The 23,803-nt window shown below is 35.9% G+C and overlaps 4 protein-coding genes and 1 long non-coding RNA gene across 6 annotated transcripts; 2 read left to right on the top strand and 3 right to left on the bottom strand.

Moving 5' to 3' along the window:
- Positions 1-475: 475 nt before the first annotated feature.
- On the bottom strand, positions 476-2,821 carry LOC123222932. Of its 2 annotated transcripts, none has more exons than XR_006503730.1 (4): positions 2,663-2,821; positions 1,935-2,572; positions 1,362-1,466; positions 476-905 (listed from the first exon to the last, which is right to left on the bottom strand). It is a non-coding gene; the product is annotated as an uncharacterized LOC123222932 (long non-coding RNA). The 2 variants fall into 2 exon arrangements; XR_006503731.1 differs by having other exon boundaries at positions 1,362-1,455.
- Positions 2,822-5,643: 2,822 nt separating this feature from the next.
- On the top strand, positions 5,644-6,558 carry LOC123222843 (BON1-associated protein 2-like). The gene has a single exon (XM_044645823.1). The coding sequence runs from the start codon at positions 5,723-5,725 to the stop codon at positions 6,404-6,406; it is 684 nt and encodes a 227-aa protein (XP_044501758.1). The 5' UTR covers positions 5,644-5,722; the 3' UTR covers positions 6,407-6,558.
- Positions 6,559-7,410: 852 nt separating this feature from the next.
- Positions 7,411-7,992, top strand: LOC123223328 (BON1-associated protein 2-like). The gene has a single exon (XM_044646475.1). It carries the CDS (start codon positions 7,411-7,413, stop codon positions 7,990-7,992), a length of 582 nt encoding a protein of 193 aa, XP_044502410.1.
- An 836-nt stretch (positions 7,993-8,828) lies between these two features.
- LOC123222392 (E3 ubiquitin-protein ligase At1g63170-like) lies at positions 8,829-11,464 on the bottom strand. The gene is made up of 5 exons (XM_044645132.1): positions 10,790-11,464; positions 10,571-10,690; positions 10,339-10,471; positions 9,583-9,747; positions 8,829-9,342 (listed from the first exon to the last, which is right to left on the bottom strand). Exons 1-5 carry the CDS (start codon positions 11,305-11,307, stop codon positions 9,166-9,168), a joined length of 1,113 nt encoding a protein of 370 aa, XP_044501067.1. The 5' UTR covers positions 11,308-11,464; the 3' UTR covers positions 8,829-9,165.
- Positions 11,465-17,232: 5,768 nt separating this feature from the next.
- Positions 17,233-18,055, bottom strand: LOC123223327. The gene is made up of 3 exons (XM_044646474.1): positions 18,047-18,055; positions 17,730-17,951; positions 17,233-17,637 (listed from the first exon to the last, which is right to left on the bottom strand). Exons 1-3 carry the CDS (start codon positions 18,053-18,055, stop codon positions 17,233-17,235), a joined length of 636 nt encoding a protein of 211 aa, XP_044502409.1.
- Positions 18,056-23,803: the final 5,748 nt, after the last annotated feature.

Here is a 23,803-nt window from a genome sequence, read left to right as displayed (position 1 = left end):
TGTGTCTGTTTCCTTGTAAGCAGCCAGTTTAGGTCAACATAAACATGAAATTTAGCATATCCTAATTTTTGAGTTCTGAAGTTACCATAAAAAAAAAATGTGTGCGTTGTGTAAGGAGCCAAACCACGCTCATTTCTTGAAGCTGGTTATTAGTATGTATAATATTTTAATATAATATATTATAGGATAGAAATAATAAATAATAAATATTTAAGATGTATCATAAATTGATATATATATATATATATATATATATATATATTATGATATAATATTGAGACTCATTTTTTATAAAGTGATAATGTTGTAAGAGTATATTTATGATACACAATTTAAAAAATTTTATACATAATATTATGTATATTTAATTTGATATTTAAATAATATATTATAATTTGATTAAATAATTAAAAATATATATATATAATTATATAATAACATAGTAGATATTTAAAATCAAATGCATGTAACATTGTTTAGCTTGTAAGTTTTCTTGTTAACTAAAAGGTTCTGGAGAACACTGATTTGCGGCTATGATCTTCCTCTCTCAATATTAATTAAACACGTGAAACATATTTACCGTATGCCTTTTTGAAGGAGACGGTTGGATCAATCTAGATTTAAAATATGATTCATTTGGAAAAGATACTTGTTCGCTGGATTTAACTCTTGGTACTCCAGAAGGAGGGGAAAAGAGGTAATTGATTCAGTCACACACCAAAAGGAATGGGATTCGAGGAGAAAGGTGCTGCTGTATACGACTTGACTGTTGAACTGTGCCAACAAGGTGGTGGCACTGCTCACAGATACAAAGACTTGTGTGACTGAAAGCTCCATTTTTGCAAGAAACATCCCCTGACCATGAATCCAGAGACCTTATCTATTCCCTGCCTTCAAGAGGATATCTGGGTCATTTGAATCAGAAAACAGAATTAGAAATTGGCAAGAGAAATTATAAATTTTCCTATTCACACCACTCATATACATTACCCAAAATCAGTAATCAGAATCATATTCAAAGATTTATCCTATGAACCAGATAGGATAGAGATTAAACAACACAAAGGTTCATTAATGATTATGTGTGTGATCAAATGAATTATCCTTTAAGAAACCTTTAACAGTAACTGCAGAGGATGGTTCTCAGTGACAGAAATCAAACTCAAACATAGCTGCCAAAATAAGAGGTACACAAAACAATATCAGAACCCAGTTCTTTCCCTTGTTTAACAGCCTGCGAGAGATCTATTCAGGAAGCACTTTAAGATTATATGTTAGTAGTTATAGCATGTCTGAGATTTTTGTAATCCAAGAATAAGAATCAAAGCAAAAAGATTCCATAAGACATTTTTTCTTTCTACCTGATGGTGGTTTAGCATTTCTAGTCCTCAGAGCCCATATCTCAAGTTGATCCTTAGCAGCTGCTGTATATGTGTCTCCTGCTGCCTTCGATATCTGGCAAAGTTCTAAACCACAAGGCAAAGGAAATTATAAACACTCTTTTTAATTAAGACATGCTCTTTGAGAGCAAGAAAACAAGCAATAATAGGTCTTTGGAGTTTTTTCGGACTGCCAAAATAGACACTTCATCTATTCAACCAGGGCTGAATTCGAACCGAGCCAGCTCGAGCTCGGCTCAGTCGAGCCCAAAACGAGCCGGGCTTAGCTAAGCTCGGTCGAGCTCGAGCTACTCGTCAGATTTTTTAATTTAAATTTTTGATATAAAAAAACGTCATTTCGATCAATATGTACTAAAACGACATTATTTTGATAACGAAAAACGAACCAAACTTAAGCTCGGCTTGGTCGAGCCCGAAACGAGCCGGCCTTAGCCGAGCTCAAGCTCAAACTTGAGCCAACTCTATATGAACCGAACCGAGCTCGTTCAGCCCTATATTCAACTAGTTTAAAAATTTCTATATTTTGTGACTCACCGATAGATGTTGTATTTCCACCTCCATTAATACCAACAAACATTACCGCTCCTAACCATTAAAATGTAACAAAAAATAAAGAACAAAGCTCTGCCTTGGCTCCCTTGATTAATCAATAATCCAGCCCCCTTTTCTTCAAAACTTCCTAAATAATAATAATAATAATAAAGTACTTCCAATTCCAATAAGGCAAATAATAGATTAATATAAATAATATATAATCATTTCACTCGCACATTTGAGCTTCCCTGCCAGTATATCGCCTCGCAGGCTCTCCACAACCTTAATTGCAATTCTTGGCCCAAAATCAGAATCCAACAAAGGCTCTAACTAAGAAACAAGTAATTCACTTTCTTTTCCCGAAAATTTTGCGAAGAAACAATAAAGAGGAGCAAAATCGAAAACTTTTCGAGTTCATCCGGGACTTGGTCTGCGTCGGCCAGGTTCCGGTGAAGCTCGTCAATTACGGCGAGATATATCCTCTCTGGTTTGGGAGAATCCAGAAAACATATTTTTTTTACTTTACTCTTTGCTTTCTCCTTCATCAACCGACCAAGTCAATCTTTAACCGTGTGTGCGTTTCCTGCAGCAGTGTATCTGCTTAGTTGCTGCAATGATATTTCCTTTGTCCCAAAAAACTGAAAGCATTAACGGAGCTTATATTCAGCAAGAAACAAGAAGGAACATAGAATTAGCATCAGTACTTTATTGGGTCGAAGTCCACTTACCTTAGTTGATGTTGAAATTCCATTTTATGAAAGAACTAGAGATGCGAGATTCCAGGCACATGCGCAGAAATTAATGAAACATGCGGAAACTCGCCGTGTGTCTCCCTCGGAGACGTCTTCCTTCAGACTAAGACCAAAATATGTATATATAAATATATTTTCTCCAAATCAAGCGTAGACTCGGTCATCATTATGCCTTTACTCGTTCCAAGTCAACCATTATTTTAATTATATGCAACAGCCAGTAGCCTTCCTTTCAAATTTAATTATGTCCACCAGGACAAAAAGCAAAAAGCTTTTTGGTCGTTCACCAAATCAGAGTAATTTTTCCTATGGATTGTTTCACCCACCCCAACACGGGACGGGTTGGAAACGAAACCCCGATCGTGACTCATGAGTTACCCATTAGCCGTGCTAATTAAGGCCCCGCAATGCACCACGTCTACTACGCTGTTTTAAAAATCCCACCCAACGTTTAGCACATTCTTAAATATACACCTACAAAGTTTTAAAAAACACTTATCTATAAATTAATTATTTTTTGTTAAGATTAAAAATAAAATTATTATTTTATCAGTAATATTAAAAAATATATAATTTTATTATTTTTTTTTTTTAAGTTTTAAAACTAATATTTCATGTGTAACCCTCAATTTTAAAAAGTGACTTTTTTCTCCACATTTTAAAGATTTTCTTCACTTCTGCAACAGCGATAGCAACCAACTCTTCCATTTTTCTATTTTCTTTTACTGCCACCACCGACGACATTCAATAATAGGCACCCAAAGACTAACCAACAATGAAACATGACGATCAAAGATGAAGAGAAATTTGATTCGGTGATGAATGACAAGAATCTGTCACATTTTCCATCGATTTGACTTTAGATGAAGATGAATCACACGACAAAAGCTTCATCTAGAGTTGATTCAATCGAAAATGCTCTAGAGAAGTTGGCCACGACTTTTTCATCTTCAATTGGTCATCATAAGGGCTTTTTTGCCTATCATCAAATATCATCGGTGGTGTCAGATGGAGAAGGGAAGAAAATGAAGGCATTGGTGGTTGTCATCGAAAAGAAGAAAACCCTAGAGATGTGAGGGAAAAAAGTTATTTTTCAAAGTTGAAAGCTATAATGAAATGTTCATTTTCAAAACCTAAGAGAAAATAAGATAAAATTATATATTTTTTAATAACTCCAACAAAAAATTATAACAAAAGCTGGTTTATAAGTGAATATTTAGATTTTTTAAATTTTATTATGTGTATTTGAAATAGATTAAACCTTGTATTGAAATAAGTCTTTTCGGTTTTTCTTTTCTTTTTTTTTTTTTTTTTGTCTATAATAAAAATAATAGGTTTAATTATTATACAGTTTGATAATAAAAATATAAATTTCGGTACAAAATCCCACCTTTTCGCATGCAATTCTGAGATTGAATCATACCTTTTTGGGTCATTTGCAAGTTCCAACCTCAAGATGTGAAATATTGTAGACAACCACATTCAAGTACAAGATGGTAAATTCACAAAAATTCAAAACTCAACGGTTAGGAACAATATGATTAGTTATTTTTTTAAATACTGTAGTATAAACGTTTTTCAAAAAGTAGATTTTAAAAGAAATAATTAATTGAGAAATTCATTGGATGGAAGAAGGCGATTTCGTTAAACTTTATAGGGAAACAAATAATGTACTCTATTGTAAAAACGTGTGTTACAAATTTTACAACAATTTAATACACATTAATACAATAAAATACTGTAATATAAAAAGAGTGTTATTACAGGTATATCTTTTACATATAAATAATGTCGTATTATCATATAATTAAATACAAAATAATATTCGAGTGAAAATTGTATATTACAGTTTAATTGATATAAAAAGGCCTATCACAATACAGTAATTTATAAGCCAAAGGACTTATTCTCATCCAAAGTATATTGTTTTTTAAAGTTTTTTCTCGTTAATTTTGAAAATTTCATTTATTCACTTATAGACTATTAAATCTGTTAGTTTTAAAAATAAAATCATTATTTTATATTTAATATTAAAAATAAACTTAAATTTTATTTTATTTTTCTCCATAAACTCTAAAAATTAACAATTTTTTTCTAATCTAAGTTTTCAAAAACAATATTTTCCCTTCTAAGGTTTTCAATTTTTCATATTTAATTTTTTGACAACCAAGAGAGTTCTTCGACGATCTTTAGACAACGTCTCTTCCTCTCTGATGTGTTCTCTTTTTTATATTGTGCAACGTTGTTATCGACAAAAATAAAGACGAGATCTTTGTTGATAAAAAGTTTTCGTCATCAATGAAGACTTCGTCTTCTTCAATAATGACGACGCCACACAATATTGAAAGAAGAACATACTAGAAAGGAAAAGATATTGTTTAGAGATTATCGGAGAACTCTCTTCATCATCAAAAAATTGAATTTGAAAAATTAGAAACCTTAGGAGAAAAATATTGCTTTTGAAAATTGGATTAGAAAAAAAATGCTAATTTTTATTATTTAAGAGAGAAATGATATAAATAATTGACTCAATTAATTTTAATAATTTATAAATAAATAAATAAAAATTTTAAAGATAACAGAAGAAAATTGGAAAAAACAAAATACTTTTGGGGTGGGTTTTGTGGGGGAATAAGTCCTTTGGCTTACTTATAACTTCTAAGATGGTCCCAAACAAAATTTACACGCCAGGTTTGAATTTCTGCACGATTTCCTTTGAATTCTAAATTATTGTTACGCGCCAATAAACACTCACGAGGAAGCTCTGCAGTCAAACTTCACGACATTCATTTGTCGTTGTAGTATGTCTCCATGAAACCGGTTGCGTGATAGTATTTCTCTTTCAAACTTACCGTTGGCCAGACACTAGAATTTTTGACCGCAGAAACATCGTATCTACTTCTTTCGCCTTTCTGCAGACCTTCCGTCGCCAACTATATATAGCCTAAGCTCATTTCATATCAATTCAATCTCCAAACACACACATAATCACGAATTTATAGCTTTGATCTTTCGTTGCTTGACACTTCGATTAAAATGGAGGCTTCCTCTTCTCGTACAGTAGAAATCACAGTCTTGTCTGGGGAAAATCTCCGTCTGGATAAGAAACAGGTGAAAAAGAACACATTCGTCGTCGTCCAAACCGATCTTTTCAACTGTCATACAACAAGAATCGATACAGTCGGAGGAGCGTATCCTTCATGGAACGAGAAGCTTGTTATGGAGTTACCCATGGATGCACGGTGTGTTTCTTTAGAAGTACAGACCAAGACTTCTTCAGGGAACAGAAGTATTGGCTCTGCGAAGATACCCGTATCAGATTTTATCGGAGGGTATGCACCAGAGAATTATTTGCACTTTTTGAGTTATAGATTAAGGGATGCAAAGTGGGAGAAGAATGGGATAATCAATGTCTCAGTGAGAGTAAAGACGCCAGGATACGCCAAGAGTTCGTCCAAGAATAAAGGATTGGAGATGACAGGTTACTCATCGTTTTCTTCGCAGGCTTCAAATTTAAAGGTGCTTGGAACTGGGTCTTGTTCAAGGCAGTTTACAAGGCCGAATGTGCAAGGATATGGAACTGGGTTTTGTTGTTCGTCGCAGACTACAGGGCCAAATGTGCAGGGATATGCATCGTTTTCATCTCGGCCGCGGTTAGGAGTTCCTCCGGCTGGTGGCGTCGTGATGGGTGTGCCCATTTGGGGTACAAATCATGCATAAATATTATTTCAAACATCAATATATTCAAGGGACTTGATGCCCAAGGATTAAATCATCTTCATTTGACATTCTTTCATATCATAAAGTGTGATATTTCTCCTCTTTTATTCTTTTATTAATATTATAAATAAAGTCTGCAATTAATAATACTACTTTATTTGTAAACTTGCTTGTTTCACAAGAAATCACGGGCAAACAGGCACAGCTGCTCCAACCTAACGGGGGAACAGTTGTGCGTTTGACTGAGTCCAAAGACTCCAAACATTTTTCCACCTCAAATACAACTAAAAATAACCTCTTGCGTATTACTTTACCAACTTAAAATATTATTATTTAGGCTTACATATCTATATAAAAAAAAAAAAAACAAATAAAAATTCTAACTGTAGTTCCAGCCAACTTCGTACATATAATCACACTATTTTCAATTGAGATTATGGTTTAAATAACACTAATTTCAATACCATTTTGACTAAATCATACAAGACTTTTTGTATAATTCAATCAAAATTCGCCAAAATAGGTGTGATTTCAATCGTAATTATAACCGTGTGATTCCAACCATAATTATACCATTATAGCAATCTCTAGTATCATATTTTAGTCATCAATTCATATATAATACCATTAAAATTTAAAATTTATTTATTTTTTTAATTATTACACTAAAATTAATATAAATTAGATATTAAAATATATTTAATAAAATTTGAGATAAAATTTAACATATTAAAATGAAACACTCACTTGTTTTGAATTTTAAAATTTTGGTAACGCGTGCGGAAAAAAAGAACTTTTCTAAAGCAGGTAATCATTGGAAATTTGGAAGGATGTGAAATTTCTTTTTAAAGTTACTGGCGCGACCGGCTTTATCGGCAATTTGAAGGATCCCAGAAGCATCCGTTACGCCTTCCTTCAAAGACCTTGAATAAAAGGGCAATCTCACTTAGTGGAGTAAGATTATTTCCGCGCAGTAACGCATATTTGTGACTTCCAAACTCAACATGAGCAACTCTCGTTCGCGTACGTTGGAAATCAGAGTCCTGTCAGCGGAAGACCTACGAATCGGCGGCAGATTTGTGAAAAAGAACGCTTTTGCGGTCGTGAAGGTTGATTCTTATAACTATCAGGGAACAAAAGCCGATCCTGTTGGAGGAAGCTATCCTACCTGGGACGAAATTCTTGAGATCAATTTCCCTGTGGCTGCAACTTCCTTAACCCTGGAAGTACAATGCAAGACTTCTTCAGGTGACCGGCTAATAGGGACTGCAAATTTACCAGTTTCTGATATCATTGGAGGGTATACTCCGGAGAATTATTTGCGATTCTTGAGTTATATTCTGAAAGATACAAGAGGGAAGAGGAATGGGATTATTAATGTTTCTGTGAGAGTTAAATCGCCAAAACAGGTGCGTTCTTCGCTAGGAAAACCCAATGTGCCTGATTATGCAGCGTGTTCATCCAGTGCAGGGTTGAATGTGCCAGGATGCAAGGGCTCTGAGCAAAATATTGAAGTTTCGATTGGTGAGAGGAAATTTGGGGGCGTTGTGACTGGGGTTCCTCTTTGGCCACCTAATCGTGGCTAACTCTTGGCTTGTTTAGGATGGGAAATTTTTTCCAACGACTAGTTACATCGTTTTTCTTTCGTTTCCGTTGAGATTATCAGATTTCCCTGAGTTGGCTGTAAATATGATAATTGGTTTTCTTGTTTGAACCGCTGAATGTGACAATCTTATAACAGTTTCTATGTCACTTTATAGATCAATTGGTTTCCTTCAAATAAAGATCTTAATTATCTACCTTTATTATTTTTTTAATAATAAAATATTATAGTAAGTTTATATTAATAATTTAATTATCACTATTTTTAAATATTAAAAAATTATTGATATAATTTTAATTTTATTTATTAATTTCTAAAGAATAAAATATTTTTATGTTTAATTAATATAATAAATAATACGATACATATTTTAAAAAAATTATACCTAAAGACAATATTTTTCTATTATTTCTATCTAAATATAATATATATTTTTTTAATTTTAATAATAAAACATTCTTTAAACCAAATAGTTAATGTTAGGATCATCTTGTGCCCCATTACAAATAAAATATCCTTAAAATCCTTAAAACTTTAATTGATCATCCAAGATTTCATTTTATTTATTAACCTATATATACTAATACGAATTTCCAGAGATCCACAACTCAAATTAAAGTGTCAAAAAGCATATAAATCCGAGAAACTCAGCTCAAAACCATACAAATGCCACACTAAAAACATCCCCATACCTTGCATTTGAACTCCAAAATCATATAAACCTGCAGAATAACAAACTCACAATTGACTCAAGAGTCAAACTGGAGTTGATTAAACTCTCTCCTAAGCTCTTCTTCTGTTTCTCTCTTTTCAAAAAGATATTAAAACGCCGCTCCTATACGATATGCAAAGATGCAATACACTAAGCACACAAATACAAGAGCAAAATAACAGTATTTACAATGAATACAAAAATATACCATTTTCGCATAATCTAGCATAGCAACTAAGATACATAACAAATATACATATAACAGATATATATATATTAGTGGAACAAGCAACACCTGCTGATAGGCTGAAACTACACAACTTTGCTACAAGGCTGACTCCAGGACTCAAGGTAATGGTCCCAACAACATACCAATTGCACTAACCAATAATAGGCAGCCATCAAAGATGCTCAATTCACCAGTCAAATGTCTAACCTGACTTACTACACCTCTTCGCTGCCTCTTTGGTTGCCCATTTTCAAAATGTTGAACTTGCAAAGAGGGCAGGTTGCATTAACGTACAGCCACTTGTCTACACAAGCACAATGGAAATGGTGATGGCAGGGAAGCTCACGCAGTTCAGTTTCATCATCATAGGCAGAGAGGCAGATGCAACATTCCTATCATTTACATGAAATATTTGTGTAAGAAATATGGTATATATATCCACCATATGGCATGAATATCATTCATTAACACCAAAACTTAAAAGGGTACCACATTTAAATGGACTAGTATCAGAGGGCAGACAAAAGGTGAGTGTCAATTTTGCTAAATCAAGAAGCTCAAATATATACACAAAATTTGGAATCTTTGAAAAAACTATCAAACAACATATATAAATGCAACAAGATACTTACAGCATCCTCGTGGGAAAGTGTGTGTTCAGTGGGTGAATCAGTGTCACACTCAATCATTATCCCACCAAAATATCCTTGAATTTCACCATTAATTTTCTGGAAATCCCCTAATCTCTGGAACTTATACTTTGGCAATTGATCAACCTCTTCTTCTGTAGCTCCTTTCTGTTTTAAGGTGGAATTTGGACAAAATTAAATAAGAATATACAAGAATGGAGAACAGATGAGATAGTATAATTTAAAGAACAATAACCTGCTCCCAATAAGCAAACAAACGAGGAAAATCCAAAAAAAGAAAACCAGCACAGCAATGTAAACAGAGGAAATTTATTTTAAGTACATGCTACATCCATGATTCAACATACCAAATGACCTTACTGAAGCACACATGATATCCACTGCTCCAAGACAATGGCATTATTACAAGAAGGTGTTATCTAAAATTGTCTGTGCAAGATATATTCTTCCCAACAGTAAAATTGCCAAGTTCTTGAATTATTTAAGGTGCTTGCTCCTTAAAATCAAACACATATAAAATTGTAAGCATGAAATTAGTATTCCAAGAACAAGCCCCACTTCTTAATCATGCAATGAAACGTACAAAAAGACACATAAAACAGTAAAACATGCACAGGCATGAATCTCATGAAGCACAAATTCAGCCACTCTTCAGGAGGAAACTTTGAACTTAATTGTGTGTGTGTGTGTGTGGTAAACATACTAACGTGAATTTTTAAAATCTTCAAAGTGAATTACCCGCTCTGTCAAGGCATATAGTACTCCAAGTATACAAGGAAGACAGCAACAAACAGCAATACCAATTAGACATGCTACCGCAACACAGAGCATAGCAAACACCACATCAAAAGCAAGGAATATTACACAAAGCCTGCAAAAACAAACCCATCTGGTCAGGAATGCAAACCAACAATTAAATAAATAGAGCTCAAAAATCAAAACACTTAAAGAATATTCTATTAAAGCTGACCAATAAAGCTGCGGCGAATCAAGTGTTAATGTTTCACCACTAGCAGTTATCCAGTAAAACCCAATGATCCACCATAAAAATGAAAACATAGTATTTGCAGACTCCAAATTCTTCGCAATACTGCATCCATACAAATAAAAAGAAAAATCATTAAGCCTTGAAAATTAAAATGCAATAAATAAATGAATAAAGCAATTAAAAAAAAATTGTGAGTTGTACCTGGTTCCATCTTCAGTGTGAAGGTGGTCTTGTTCATCATCTTCGGAATCAGTGCCCTCACTACTGGACCCAGCAACCAAATCTTCCCCTTCACGTCTTCTTCTACTTTCTAAAAACACGCAAAAAACGTGAAGCATACATTGCAAAGCATAGCCAGCAACCCACAACCTTAAAGGCACTAGAGGATTCTCGTTTACGCTCAAACCCAACACCACAACAGCAATTAATACAAGTGCTAAATTCCACAGAACGTCAAGAACTATGATGGGCCTCGAGTAGGCCCAGTCGCTTTGACGCTCGTCCAGCTGTTCCGCTGCCGTTTCTCTGACGCGCACCGATGGCTCTCGCAGCATCATGCGACGCCCGCTAACGCGTCTGAGGAGACGCGCCGCGACACCGCGTAGAGCGGTTGGCGGACGACGGAGGAGGCGGCGGCTCCGGATAAGGTGGTCGGGAATTGTGTGGGTTAGAAATGGCGAGGTATCGGAGTTCTCGGATGGAGGAGTCGGGGAATGCATATCGAGAGCAGAAAGACTGAAATTGGATTAGGGCTCGGAGAAGAAATTCAATTGGTTTGAAATTTGGTGGGAGGTTGCATATCTTTTACTCGCGCTTGCTTGTTAATCACGCTCCTATTATTCTCACGTTTTCTTTTTCGTTTTTTTGGTTTTTTCCCTTTAACCTTTAATAAAATAACAAACATATATTCATAATTTATTAAAATAATTAAAAATTATTTTACATAACTTCAGGAAATAAATCCTTAAATAACAATGGGAAGGGATAGAGTTGAATTTCGCATTCCTAATTCTATCCCCATTAGATTTCTATCTTGTTTTATATCTGAATAATATTTAAATAATTATTTTTGAAATATTAAGATTATTTTAATAAATTTAGAAGAAAATTATTTTGATAAATGACCATTGTCATCTCAACTTACTATTATTTTTAATTTTAAAAATAATAATATTATATACATAATTTTTATGTATAAATAATAATATATTATTATATAATTAAATATTATTTTATTTTTAATTATTTAATAATATAATATTGTTTAATAATAATAAATTACATGTAAAATTATTTTTTTTTTGAAAAAGTAATTTTCTAAGGTGCCGACACGGGGGGATATTAATTAAAATAGGCACCTGCATCTCCGTCTAAACCTTTTTCGGCAATAATTACTCCGTTTTACCTTTTTAAGCAAACCAACTGTTTCATTCCAAAAATACCCTTCTTCTGATTTTTCAAACGCAACGCTTACGTTCCGCCGATTAATTCATTACTTTTCAATAAAATCATTAATATTAAATTATCTGAAATAAATAAAATTTATAAATTAAAAAAGAGATCAATATTTATAAATTATTTTATTCTTATATATAAAAAATAATGGATATATAAAAAATAATACGTTTTTCTTTAAATTACCTGTAATGAAAAATAGATGAAATTTTATTTTTATAAAATAATTGATTTTTATATATAAAAGATAATAGATATATTTAAAACGATACCTTGTGCGTTTTATTTTCAAACAGATTGCGCTGAAGAGATGCAGGAAACAAAGAAAGGGGTGCTTTGAAACCTTGGGAAAAATTGAGAAAGGGTGCGGAAATGGTCGTTAATTTGGAAAGGGGTGCAGAAACTTAGCGAAAATTTGAGAAAGGGTGCGGAAATGGTGGATAATTTGGAAAGGGGTGCGGCAAACCATCAAAGGGTGCGGCAAACCGTGAAAGGGTGCGTGGAAGGTGTGAAAATTGCGGAAAAGGTGCAGCGGCAATTGCTGAAAGGGTGCGGCAATGGCTGAAAGGGTACGGCAATTTCTGAAAGGGTGCAGCAGTTTCTAAAAGGGTGCGAAAATTACCGAAAGGGTATGTTAATTTCTGAAAGGGTGCGGTAGTTTCTGAAATGGTGCGGCAATTGACAAAAAAAGTATGGCAATTTCTGAAAGGGTGCGGGAAGTGTCAAAAGGGTGCGGGAATTATTGAAAGGGTGCGGCCGTTTATAAAAGGGTACGAGAATTGCCGAAATGGTGCGGGAATTACTGAAAGAGTATGTTAATTTCTGAAAAGTTTCTGAAATGGTGCGGCAATTGACAAAAAAGTATGGTAATTTCTTAAAGGGTGCGGCAGTTTCTGAAAGGGTGCGGGAATTACTAAAAGGGTGCGGCATTTTCTGAAAGGGTGCGGGAATTACTGAAAGGGTGCGGCATTTTCTGAAAGGGTGCGGGAAATACTAAAATGGTGCGGCAGGGTGCGTATGTTTATGAAAGAGTGCGGCAAACTGAAAGAGTGCGAGAAAGGGTGCGGGAATTACTGAAAGGGTATGGCAATCCCGAAAAGGGTGCGGTAGTTTCTGAAAGGCTGCGGCAATTGGCCAAAATATATGGCAATTTCTGAAAGGGTGTGGCCGTTTCTGAAAGGGTGCGGGAAATACTAAAATGGTGCGACAGTTTTTAAAAGGGTGCGGGATTTGTCAAAATGGTGCGAAATTGCTAAAACGGTGCGTCCGTTTCTGAAAGGGTGCGGCAATTACCGAAAGGGTGCGGGAAATTTTAGAAAGGGTGCGGCAGTTTCTGAAAGGGTGCGGCAATTACCGAAAGGGTGCGGGAAATTATAGAAAGGGTGCGGCAAGCATTATAGGCACGTTGAAGGTGCAAGAATTGCTTAACGGGTGCGTGGAAGTGTGCGAATGGGTGCGTGGATGGGTGCATTCCATTATAATCTAAAGGGTGCGTGAAAACCCTAATGTTCAGACTTGTGCATGCATGCACAACTTATCATTTTTAATTTTAAACCTTTATTAAGACGTTAATAATTAATTTATTTTTATATTAAGAGAATTCAATTCTTCATTAATATTTAGGTAGGGTAGATTTGTGGCAGATGAAAGTATTTACTGCAATATTAAGTAGATAAATCTATGATTATCTACTTTCTCCATAAACAAATTATTGTTATTTCACAAAGATCTCTTTCTTTCTTTATTTGTTATAACTTCAATCTCACCTTTTTGATTTTGAATCCATCCATAAGAAAGAATGGTAGGAGTGATGTTTATGCTAGGATTCGGAGGAGAATGGCGCAACGATGAAGGTAATCACCTCAAATATATCGGTGGGTTGCAGAAATTATTTTCAGCTGATAAAAGAATCAATTACGAAGGATTTAAGGAAGGAGTATGCTTTCGTTTAGGTATCGATCGAAGTTTCAATGAAATTAAAATTTATATGCCGAATCCAACCAAGTTTAGCGATACACCTTATTTATTGAAAGATGATTATGATATCCGAATGATGATGCAGTTATGTAAATCTCACAAAAAGTCTCCTTTTTTCCTTGAAGTGGTTTTACAGCAAAATGAATTTCCAGATATTTATCAGCAATATTCACAACTGGATCGGGAGATTCATCAAGGCATCCGACAAAATCCATCAGTCGAAATTCATTCCATGGATAACATATATACACAACCAGAAAGTGTACCAGAACATATACCAGAAAGTATTCCAGAAAGTGTTCCAGAAAGTGTTCCAGAAAGTGTTCCAGAAAGTAGCAGGATAAATACAGATGGTATTGAGAACGATATTGGTTGGAATCCTTTTTCTCAAGACTTGGCATATGGTGAAAGAGGCCCAGAACCAATATGGGGTACACCTGAAGGCTGTTATCAAACAGATGATATTCCAAGAAATGATATTAACCTTCCAGAAGAAAATGAATATTGCGGTTTTGATAACGTGGGTGCTAGAGATTATAATGGTGCGGCAATGTGTGATAATGTTGTTGATGATGTAGGGGTTGGTACATCAGTTACAACACCTGAAAGTTTAGTTGGTTGCAATCCATTTTTTGGTGGTCCAGAACCTTACAGAGATGTTGAAAATGAAGGAATTACAGTTCATACTGTTGCACCATCACGCGACAAATTCAAAGTGACAGACCAGTTTGCATCTAAACAAGTTTTGAAAGATACATTATATAGAGATGCAATAGAAAATGGTTATCAATTCAAGGTCTCGAGCTCAAATAAGAAGAGGTGGGATATAAAGTGTTTACATCAACAATGCAAATGGAAAGCGGGAGGGAGCAAGTTAAGTAATAGCGATGTATTTGTCTTACATAAATTCGGAACACATACTTGTCCTCGCGATATGATAAGGCCTCATCACAGGCAAGCAGGTAAAAGGGCACTTGGAAAAATCTTACAGACTGTATTTACTGCTGGGGATTGTGTGTATAGGCCGAAAGAAATTATAACAGATATGGCAGATAGGTTTCAAATTGATATATCTTATGCACAAGCTTGGCGTGCAAAGAATTGGGCGTTGAATGAAATTAGAGGTTCACCAGAAGAGTCTTTTAGATTATTACCACTATTTTGTTATAACCTTCAACAACGAAACCCTGGTACTATTACACAAATTGAAACTGACTCAGATAATCGATTTCAATTTGTTTTCATATCTTTAGGATGCTCTATTAGAGCATTCCGTGAGTATTGTCGTCCTGTTATTTGTATTGATGGAGCATTTCTGAAAGGTCGATATTGGGGTACACTTTTTATTGCTGTGGGGAAGGACGGAAACAATCAAATTTATCCAATTGCATTTGGAGTTGGCGGAAGGGAGGAAACAATGACTTGGACCTTGTTTCTCCGAGCGTTACATAGATGTATCGGCGATCTCACTAATCTAGCAATCATCTCAGACAGACACCAAGCCATCACTCGTTCTGTGAGAGAGGTGTTTCCGAATGCACATCATGGCTGGTGTAACCATCATATAAAAGGAAATATGCGTGCTCGATACAAGCAAACAAAACATATGGAGGGATTATTTTGGAGAGCGGCGAAGGCTTATCGAACAGAGGATTTTGAAGAGGCTTTGCATATGATTAAAGCTGAAAACCCCACTGCAGCTGCTTATTTGGAAGGGATCGACTACGCACGGTGGGCTCGTGCTCACTTTCCTGGCATCCGATATAACATTATGACCACAAATATTGCTGAATCGTTTAATGCTCTAGCACGACATGCACGTAAATTGCCAGTGGTTATGCTCCTTGAATTCTTGCGTTCGACTTTACAAAAATGGTTTTATACTCGTCGCAATATGGCAGGTACAAACCTCCTAAATTTGTTACTCTTTGCAGTATGATAGCTAAAAACCCTAAATATCTGTATTTTCTAATTTTTTATATGTTATAATATCTTTCAGATACTTGTACTCATCCTCTGACTCCGTGGGCTGAAGAAAAGTTAGCCAATCATATTCGCAAATCAGCTAATATGATTGTCAAACCAGTAACCATTGATAGATATGAAGTGTATAGTTCTGGTAGATCCGTCGCTATAGTCAATCTTACAACAAAAGAATGCAGTTGTAAAAAGTTTCAACTATCACAGATAGCATGCACGCATGTTGCGGCAATTGCCAGATTTCAAAACCTCTCAAATTGTTATCCTTGGGTAAATAAATATTACTCAACTGAATTTTGGAAAGCTGTTTACCAGGAGGCTGTTGAACCTTTGGGAGATTCTTCCGAATGGGTACAACCTGAAGATATTCGTATCGTTAATCCACCACAAATGCAACAGCGACGTTCTGGTCGTCCATCAGAATATAACAGAAGACCATCAGAAGGAGAAGAAATCCGTCAAGTTGAATGTAGCAGATGTCATCAAAAAGGGCACACACGTTTAGTTTGTAAAAATCCCTTAACTGAGGCTACAACATCTTCATGATAATTTGGTCTCTGATTCATGACAATTTTTTCCTTTTCGCAAGTGAAACTTCATGAGGGGTTATGTTAATTATCAATGGTGGATTTAATTTGCTGAAGTGATGATTTTCTTTACTTTAGGGATATCTTTACTTTAAGGATATCTTTACTTTAAGCAATTTCTAAATCAATTTTTTTTTTTTTTTTGCTGTTTCTAATATATTGCCGCAATTATTATTATGTTTTTTGCGCATGGAGTTGAGTTTAAAATTTTAAATATTTAATAGAATATTGAAAGATGAAGAATAGCAGATAGATTTATATTTATTTTATATTTATGTTTTGATATTATTATAAAATGAGTAATTTCATTATGCATATTTATTTTTGAATATATGAATGATATATATGTGATTAAGTATTATTTAATTTTTATTATAATATGAATACAAATTCATAAAATTAATAGAATCATTTAGGCCAAATTTTTTAAAAATTTTGGCAGCATCTCCTTTGTATTTTCAACAATTGCCAATCTGTATATAACAAATCAAAAAAAAAACTGCACTCCAATATATATATATCCATCTATATATCCATCAATATATCCATCAACCCAAATTCCAACCACATCAACATATCAATCAAAATATGCATATGACTAAAACATATTAATCATATTCATATGTTTATATATAATACAAAAAATCAAAGAATTGTATTCCCGCCATGCCTCCATATTCTGGAAGCAACCATACAACGCATTACAGAAGCATTCGATGCCCTAAAAGTTAATCTCCTGCCAGTGGCGAGATACTCTAAAATAAATAATGAGAATATCCCGCAGTCACCGGAGGCAGTGCCTTGTTGTGGCACATCTATGCATCTCGTGATGGTCAATGGGTCTAACTTTGGCTCAAGACCCCGTGACTCCCAATAGTTGGTCGCATTAATAATAGACGGAAGATAAGAATACCGTTTCATAGCCTCTAAGAACTTCTCTGTAGAGTCAAAAAATGCTTTCGATGAATCATACACCGTCAAAGTCCAAGCATTTAAGTCTAATTCACCGCATGCCCAGTGTTGAGATTCATAATTGATCGGAATATAAACCTGTAATAAAATGAATTCATTACCATCAGTCAAAATTTATCTAATATATTTTATCAAAATAATATATAAATATCAAGATTCATAATACAAACCCGATCAACGTTAGCCCATGAGATATAACCTCTATGTAAGTCTGAATCATTTATCCCTTCAATCGGATCTAATAATAATCGTGGCCATCGATAATTATCTAACCTATAATCTTCTCGTTCTTTTATTATATGCGGTAACCACCCATCAAAAGAAGTTTCGACACAAGTCCATTTAGCCGATGGAAATGTATGTCGTAATACCACTAAATAACTATCGATATGCTGAAAAGTTAAATAATATTAAACTGATTAGCAAACATTAAAAAAAATAATAATATAAAAGTAATGTAACTTCAGGCTTTTTAAGATTAATATACCTGATCCATGAGCCAATGGTTATCTTCACATACTAGTTTCCACCATTTTATTTTATCGCATGGCCCATATAAATAAGTGTTTCCCAATCCCGGTTCGGGAGGGTCTCCGTACCATTGCAAATATTCCCACATAAGATTTACTATATCCTCTCTGCAGGATGCCCCTATCACTGCCCGTGCACGACGATGTTCAAAAGGATCAGTGTATGGGCTCCGAAGTGCTTTACCCTTCTTCATTATCCTTCCACGTAATGTCCTCCGAGTAATGGAACGATTCTCTGTTTGAGTTTTATTTGTGCCATCCATTGTTTGTTGGATATCCGTATCCAACTGATCAAAATACTCAAACAGAACTTCTGTTGGCTCATCCTGAAAATAAAAAACAAAACACTTATCAATTTCTAAAATAACATCATTCAATTATTAAAAAATATAATATATCATAATATAGTTTAAATATATATATATATATATACCACTTCAGTTGGGCTTGTTGGGTTTGAATGGTACTTATGTTGAAGCTCGGTCAATTTGGCTTCTATGGATATTTGACGTGCTTCAAGTAGTGTTTGCCGCTCATCAATGCTTTCAAGTTGTTCATCCACTTTTTGCATAAACCCTTGTAGAAGCTCTTGAAGTCTATCAAATTTATCATCATCCATCCGGGTAGATGCACTTGGAATATTGCAAGTATGTGTTTCTTCAGCCGGTTGAGGCGAGGGCACATGACTACTTATAAATGAACTTCGTCGCCTACGAACAGGAGTACTCCAAGGTGCAGGTTGGATATCTGGAGGGGATGTAACGCCATAAAGGATGTCTGGAGGGGATGTTACATCAGGTTGGATGTTTGGAGGGGATGAAGGTGCATCAGGAGTTGTATCAGATTCTTCTAAATCATCAATGTCATTTATAACATCTTCGTAATACCATGATTGCCTCTCAACTTTGGATGCAATCATACGAGATGTGACAACATCCTAAAGATATTCAAATCAAGTTTATTAATGGAAGTTTAAAATGAACTAATAATACAGTATGAAGAGATGCATAAGAACTTACTTCAGAAGAGTTTAAAATACGATCCATATCCTCCCAGCTTGGAACTTCTAAACTTTTCCATCTCAACATTCGAGGTATTGTCTTAACCGATTTACAGACTACAAATCTTTTCAAATTATTAAGCGTCTCGTATATCCAAACCTATCAATAACAAATATACAAACAATACTTAAAATAAATGAGTAAACATTAGATACTTATGAAATATTAAAAAGGGGTTAATATTACCTGAAATGCTAACGTACATCCTCGTATACCGTAAGTTAATATTGGGATATCATTTGAATTCGATGGATACAATCTGGAAACTTCATTGTATTGTTTTACCAAAGCATCACCCAAAGATTTTACTGTCATCTTCCAAACAAGTGTGCCCCAAGGATATGAATTAAAAGTATCCCAATCATCAAAAATACTTAAAATATTCTCTGGAATAGTTTTTCTATTATCGGATCCCAATAATGCAAAATGAAGTAGATATAAAGCAGATATTTTAATGGCATCATCATCATTGTCAATCCATACTCTTTCTTTAAATACTGCTGCTAAATCACCATAGCTAACTGCCTTTTTACCTGGGAAATACTGAGATTTCAATCGGGATTTTCCTATAACCTTCCTCTTAACCATTTCCCTACTGAATTTTAATCCTGTTATTAAAGCAAATTCAACAGGACCAAATCTGCAGTCCACCCCATTAAGCCGAAACCACATTTCCTCTCCCACCACTCCTTTGTTGATTTGACGAAATAACACAGAATGTAATAAACTGGAACTATGCTTCAAAGTCTCCATCTTAAAAAATTGCCCGAAGCAACATGTTTTAAACAATTTTTTCTGGGTATTTGTAAGGGCATTTCGGATTTCTTTGACAGTTTCCACATGAGCTCTAACTTTTAACTTCGCCAAAAAATAATGGCTGTCATTATACCTCCTTTCCCCAGGAATTTCATTAACTCCATTATCCTAAAAAGCAATCAACATGTTGAAAAAAATTAGGAAAAGGTTGAAAGGCTAATATAACTAATATAATCCAACAAATTGCAAACTGTTAAAGGGTGCGTGGATGTGCAAAGGGGTGCGGCAAACTGTGAAGGGGTGCGTGGATGTGCAAAGGGGTGCGGCAAACGGTGAAAGGGTGCGTGGATGTGCAAAGGGGTGCGGCAAACTGTGAAGGGGTGCGGCAAATTGTGAAAGGGTGCGTGGATGTGCAAAGGGGTGCGGCAAACGGTGAAAGGGTGCGTGGATGTGCAAAGGGGTGCGGCAAACGGTGAAAGGGTGCGTGGATGTGCAAAGGGGTGCGGCAAACGGTGAAAGGGTGCGTGGATGTGCAAAGGGGTGCGGCAAACTGTGAAAGGGTGCGTGGATGTGCGAAGGGGTGCGGCAAACATGTGAAAGGGTGCGTGGATGTGCGAAGGGGTGCGGCAAACATGTGAAAGGGTGCGTGGATGTGCAAAGGGTGCGGCAAACATGTGAAAGGGTGCGTGGATGTGCAAAGGGTGCGGCAAGCTGTGTAATGGTGCGTGGATGTGTGAATGGGTGCGTGGCTGAGTGAAGGGTGCGTGAAAGAGCTGCTAAGGGTGCGTCGACGAGTGAACGGTGCGTGGAAGTGCTAATGGGTGCGACGAAACGAGTGAAGGGTGCGTGGAAGTGCTAAGTGGGTGCGACGAAACGAGTGAAGGGTGCGTGGAAGTGCTAATGGGTGCGACGAAACGTGAAAGGGTGCGTCAATGTGTGCGTGAACGGTGTGAAATCAACCAACGCAACGCAATAAATCCGGCAAAATCACATCCAAAACTAACACAGTTAAACCGGCAAACCAATCACAAACCCTAAACAACCACCAATCGATATACATACATCCAACCAACCAAACGAAAACCTAAATCTTATACAATGTGCCAAAGCCGAAGCGTCAATGCAGAATAATGCCGAATAAATGGTAACAAATACGCACCTGAGACGACTGAGACGACTCCGACGACATTGCCGTAATTTTCCGACGACGGTACTCTGACGGTGAATCGAGAGTGTGAGAAATTTTGGTTTTGCGGAGACGGTTGAAGTTTGGCTGAAGTTTTGATTTGCAATATTAAAGTTATAAAAAGTTAGGGTTAGTTTCTAACTCAAACGTTACAGCCCACGCGCCCAACGCGCCCAACAGTTCCACGCACTCTTTCAGAACATGCCGCACCCTTTCAGAAAATGCCGCACCCTTTCAGAAATTATTGCTCCTCTCAGCAATTCCCGCACCCTTTCAGTAAATGTCGCACCCTTTCCACAATTGCCGCACCCTTTCAAAAATTGTCACATCTTTTCCGTAATTGTTGCACCCTTTCAGAAGCTATTATACCCTTTCCGTAATTGTCGTACCTTTCAGAAGCTATCGCACTCTTTCCGTCGCACTCTCTCCACACACTTTCAGAAGCTGTCGCACCTCTCCGCACCCTTTCAGAAGTTGTCGCACTCTTTTCGCAATTACCGCACCCTTTCAAAAATTGCCGCACCCTTTCCGCAATTGACGCACCCTTTCAGAAGCTATCGCACCTTTTCCGCACTCTTTTAGAAATTGTCGCACCCTCTCCGCACCCTTTCAGAAGCTGCCGCACTCTTTACGCAATTGCCGCACCCTTTAAAAAACCGCCGCACTCTTTCATAAGCTGCCGCACCTTTTCAGAAATTCCCGCACCCTTTCAGAAGCTGCCGCACCCTTTCAGAAATTTCCGCACCCTTTCAGAAACTATTGCACCATCCACGCACCCTTTTAGAAATTCCCGCACCCGTTTCCAGAGTCCCGCACCAACACCCCTTTCCAAATTCCCAGATATCTTTGCACAACCTGAGAAGAAAACGCACCGTTTTCGATATAAAAGAATCAATTATTTTATAAAAATTAATCTTTTTCTCAATTTATTATTTTATACAAATTAATCTGCTTTTCAATTTATACATTTTATTAATTATAGATAATTTAGAAAAAAACTTAACATTTTTTATATATAACAATTATTTATTTTATAAATAAAATTTTCTAAAATTAAAAAATAAATTAATAAAGGTTTAAAATTAAAAATGATAAGTTGTGCATGCATGCACAAGTTTGAACATTAGGGTTTTCACGCAACCGTTAGATTATAATGCAATGCACCCATCCACGCACCCATCGACGCACCCATTCGCACACTTCCATGCACCCGTTAAGCAATTCCTACACCTTCAACGTGCCTATAATGCTTGCCGCACCCTTTCTAAAATTTCCCGCACCCTTTCGGTAATTGCCGCACCCTTTCAGAAACGGACGCACCGTTTTAGCAATTTCGCACCATTTTGACAAATCCCGCACCCTTTTAAAAACTGTCGCACCATTTTAGTATTTCCCGCACCCTTTCAGAAACGGCCACACCCTTTCAGAAATTGCCATATATTTTGGCCAATTGCCGCAGCCTTTCAGAAACTACCGCACCCTTTTCGGGATTGCCATACCCTTTCAGTAATTCCCGCACCCTTTCTCGCACTCTTTCAGTTTGCCGCACTCTTTCATAAACATACGCACCCTGCCGCACCATTTTAGTATTTCCCGCACCCTTTCAGAAAATGCCGCACCCTTTCAGTAATTCCCGCACCCTTTCAGAAAATGCCGCACCCTTTTAGTAATTCCCGCACCCTTTCAGAAACTGCCGCACCCTTTAAGAAATTACCATACTTTTTTGTCAATTGCCGCACCATTTCAGAAACTTTTCAGAAATTAACATACTCTTTCAGTAATTCCCGCACCATTTCGGCAATTCTCGCACCCTTTTATAAACGGCCGCACCCTTTCAATAATTCCCGCACCCTTTTGACACTTCCCGCACCCTTTCAGAAATTGCCATACTTTTTTTGTCAATTGCCGCACCATTTCAGAAACTACCGCACCCTTTCAGAAATTAACATACCCTTTCGGTAATTTTCGCACCCTTTTAGAAACTGCTGCACCCTTTCAGAAATTGCCGTACCCTTTCAGCCATTGCCGCACCCTTTCAGCAATTGCCGCTGCACCTTTTCCGCAATTTTCACACCTTCCACGCACCCTTTCACGGTTTGCCGCACCCTTTGATGGTTTGCCGCACCCCTTTCCAAATTATCCACCATTTCCGCACCCTTTCTCAAATTTTCGCTAAGTTTCTGCACCCCTTTCCAAATTAACGACCATTTCCGCACCCTTTCTCAATTTTTCCCAAGGTTTCAAAGCACCCCTTTCTTTGTTTCCTGCATCTCTTCAGCGCAATCTGTTTGAAAATAAAACGCACAAGGTATCGTTTTAAATATATCTATTATCTTTTATATATAAAAATCAATTATTTTATAAAAATAAAATTTCATCTATTTTTCATTACAGGTAATTTAAAGAAAAACGTATTATTTTTTATATATCCATTATTTTTTATATATAAGAATAAAATAATTTATAAATATTGATCTCTTTTTTAATTTATAAATTTTATTTATTTCAGATAATTTAATATTAATGATTTTATTGAAAAGTAATGAATTAATCGGCGGAACGTAAGCGTTGCGTTTGAAAAATCAGAAGAAGGGTATTTTTGGAATGAAACAGTTGGTTTGCTTAAAAAGGTAAAACGGAGTAATTATTGCCGAAAAAGGTTTAGACGGAGATGCAGGTGCCTATTTTAATTAATATCCCCGACACGGGCC

Source organism: Mangifera indica, chromosome 8, assembly GCF_011075055.1.
Source record: "Mangifera indica cultivar Alphonso chromosome 8, CATAS_Mindica_2.1, whole genome shotgun sequence".
In the NCBI taxonomy this organism is placed as follows: domain Eukaryota; kingdom Viridiplantae; phylum Streptophyta; class Magnoliopsida; order Sapindales; family Anacardiaceae; genus Mangifera; species Mangifera indica.
This window is presented reverse-complemented; position numbering and strand designations above follow the sequence as displayed.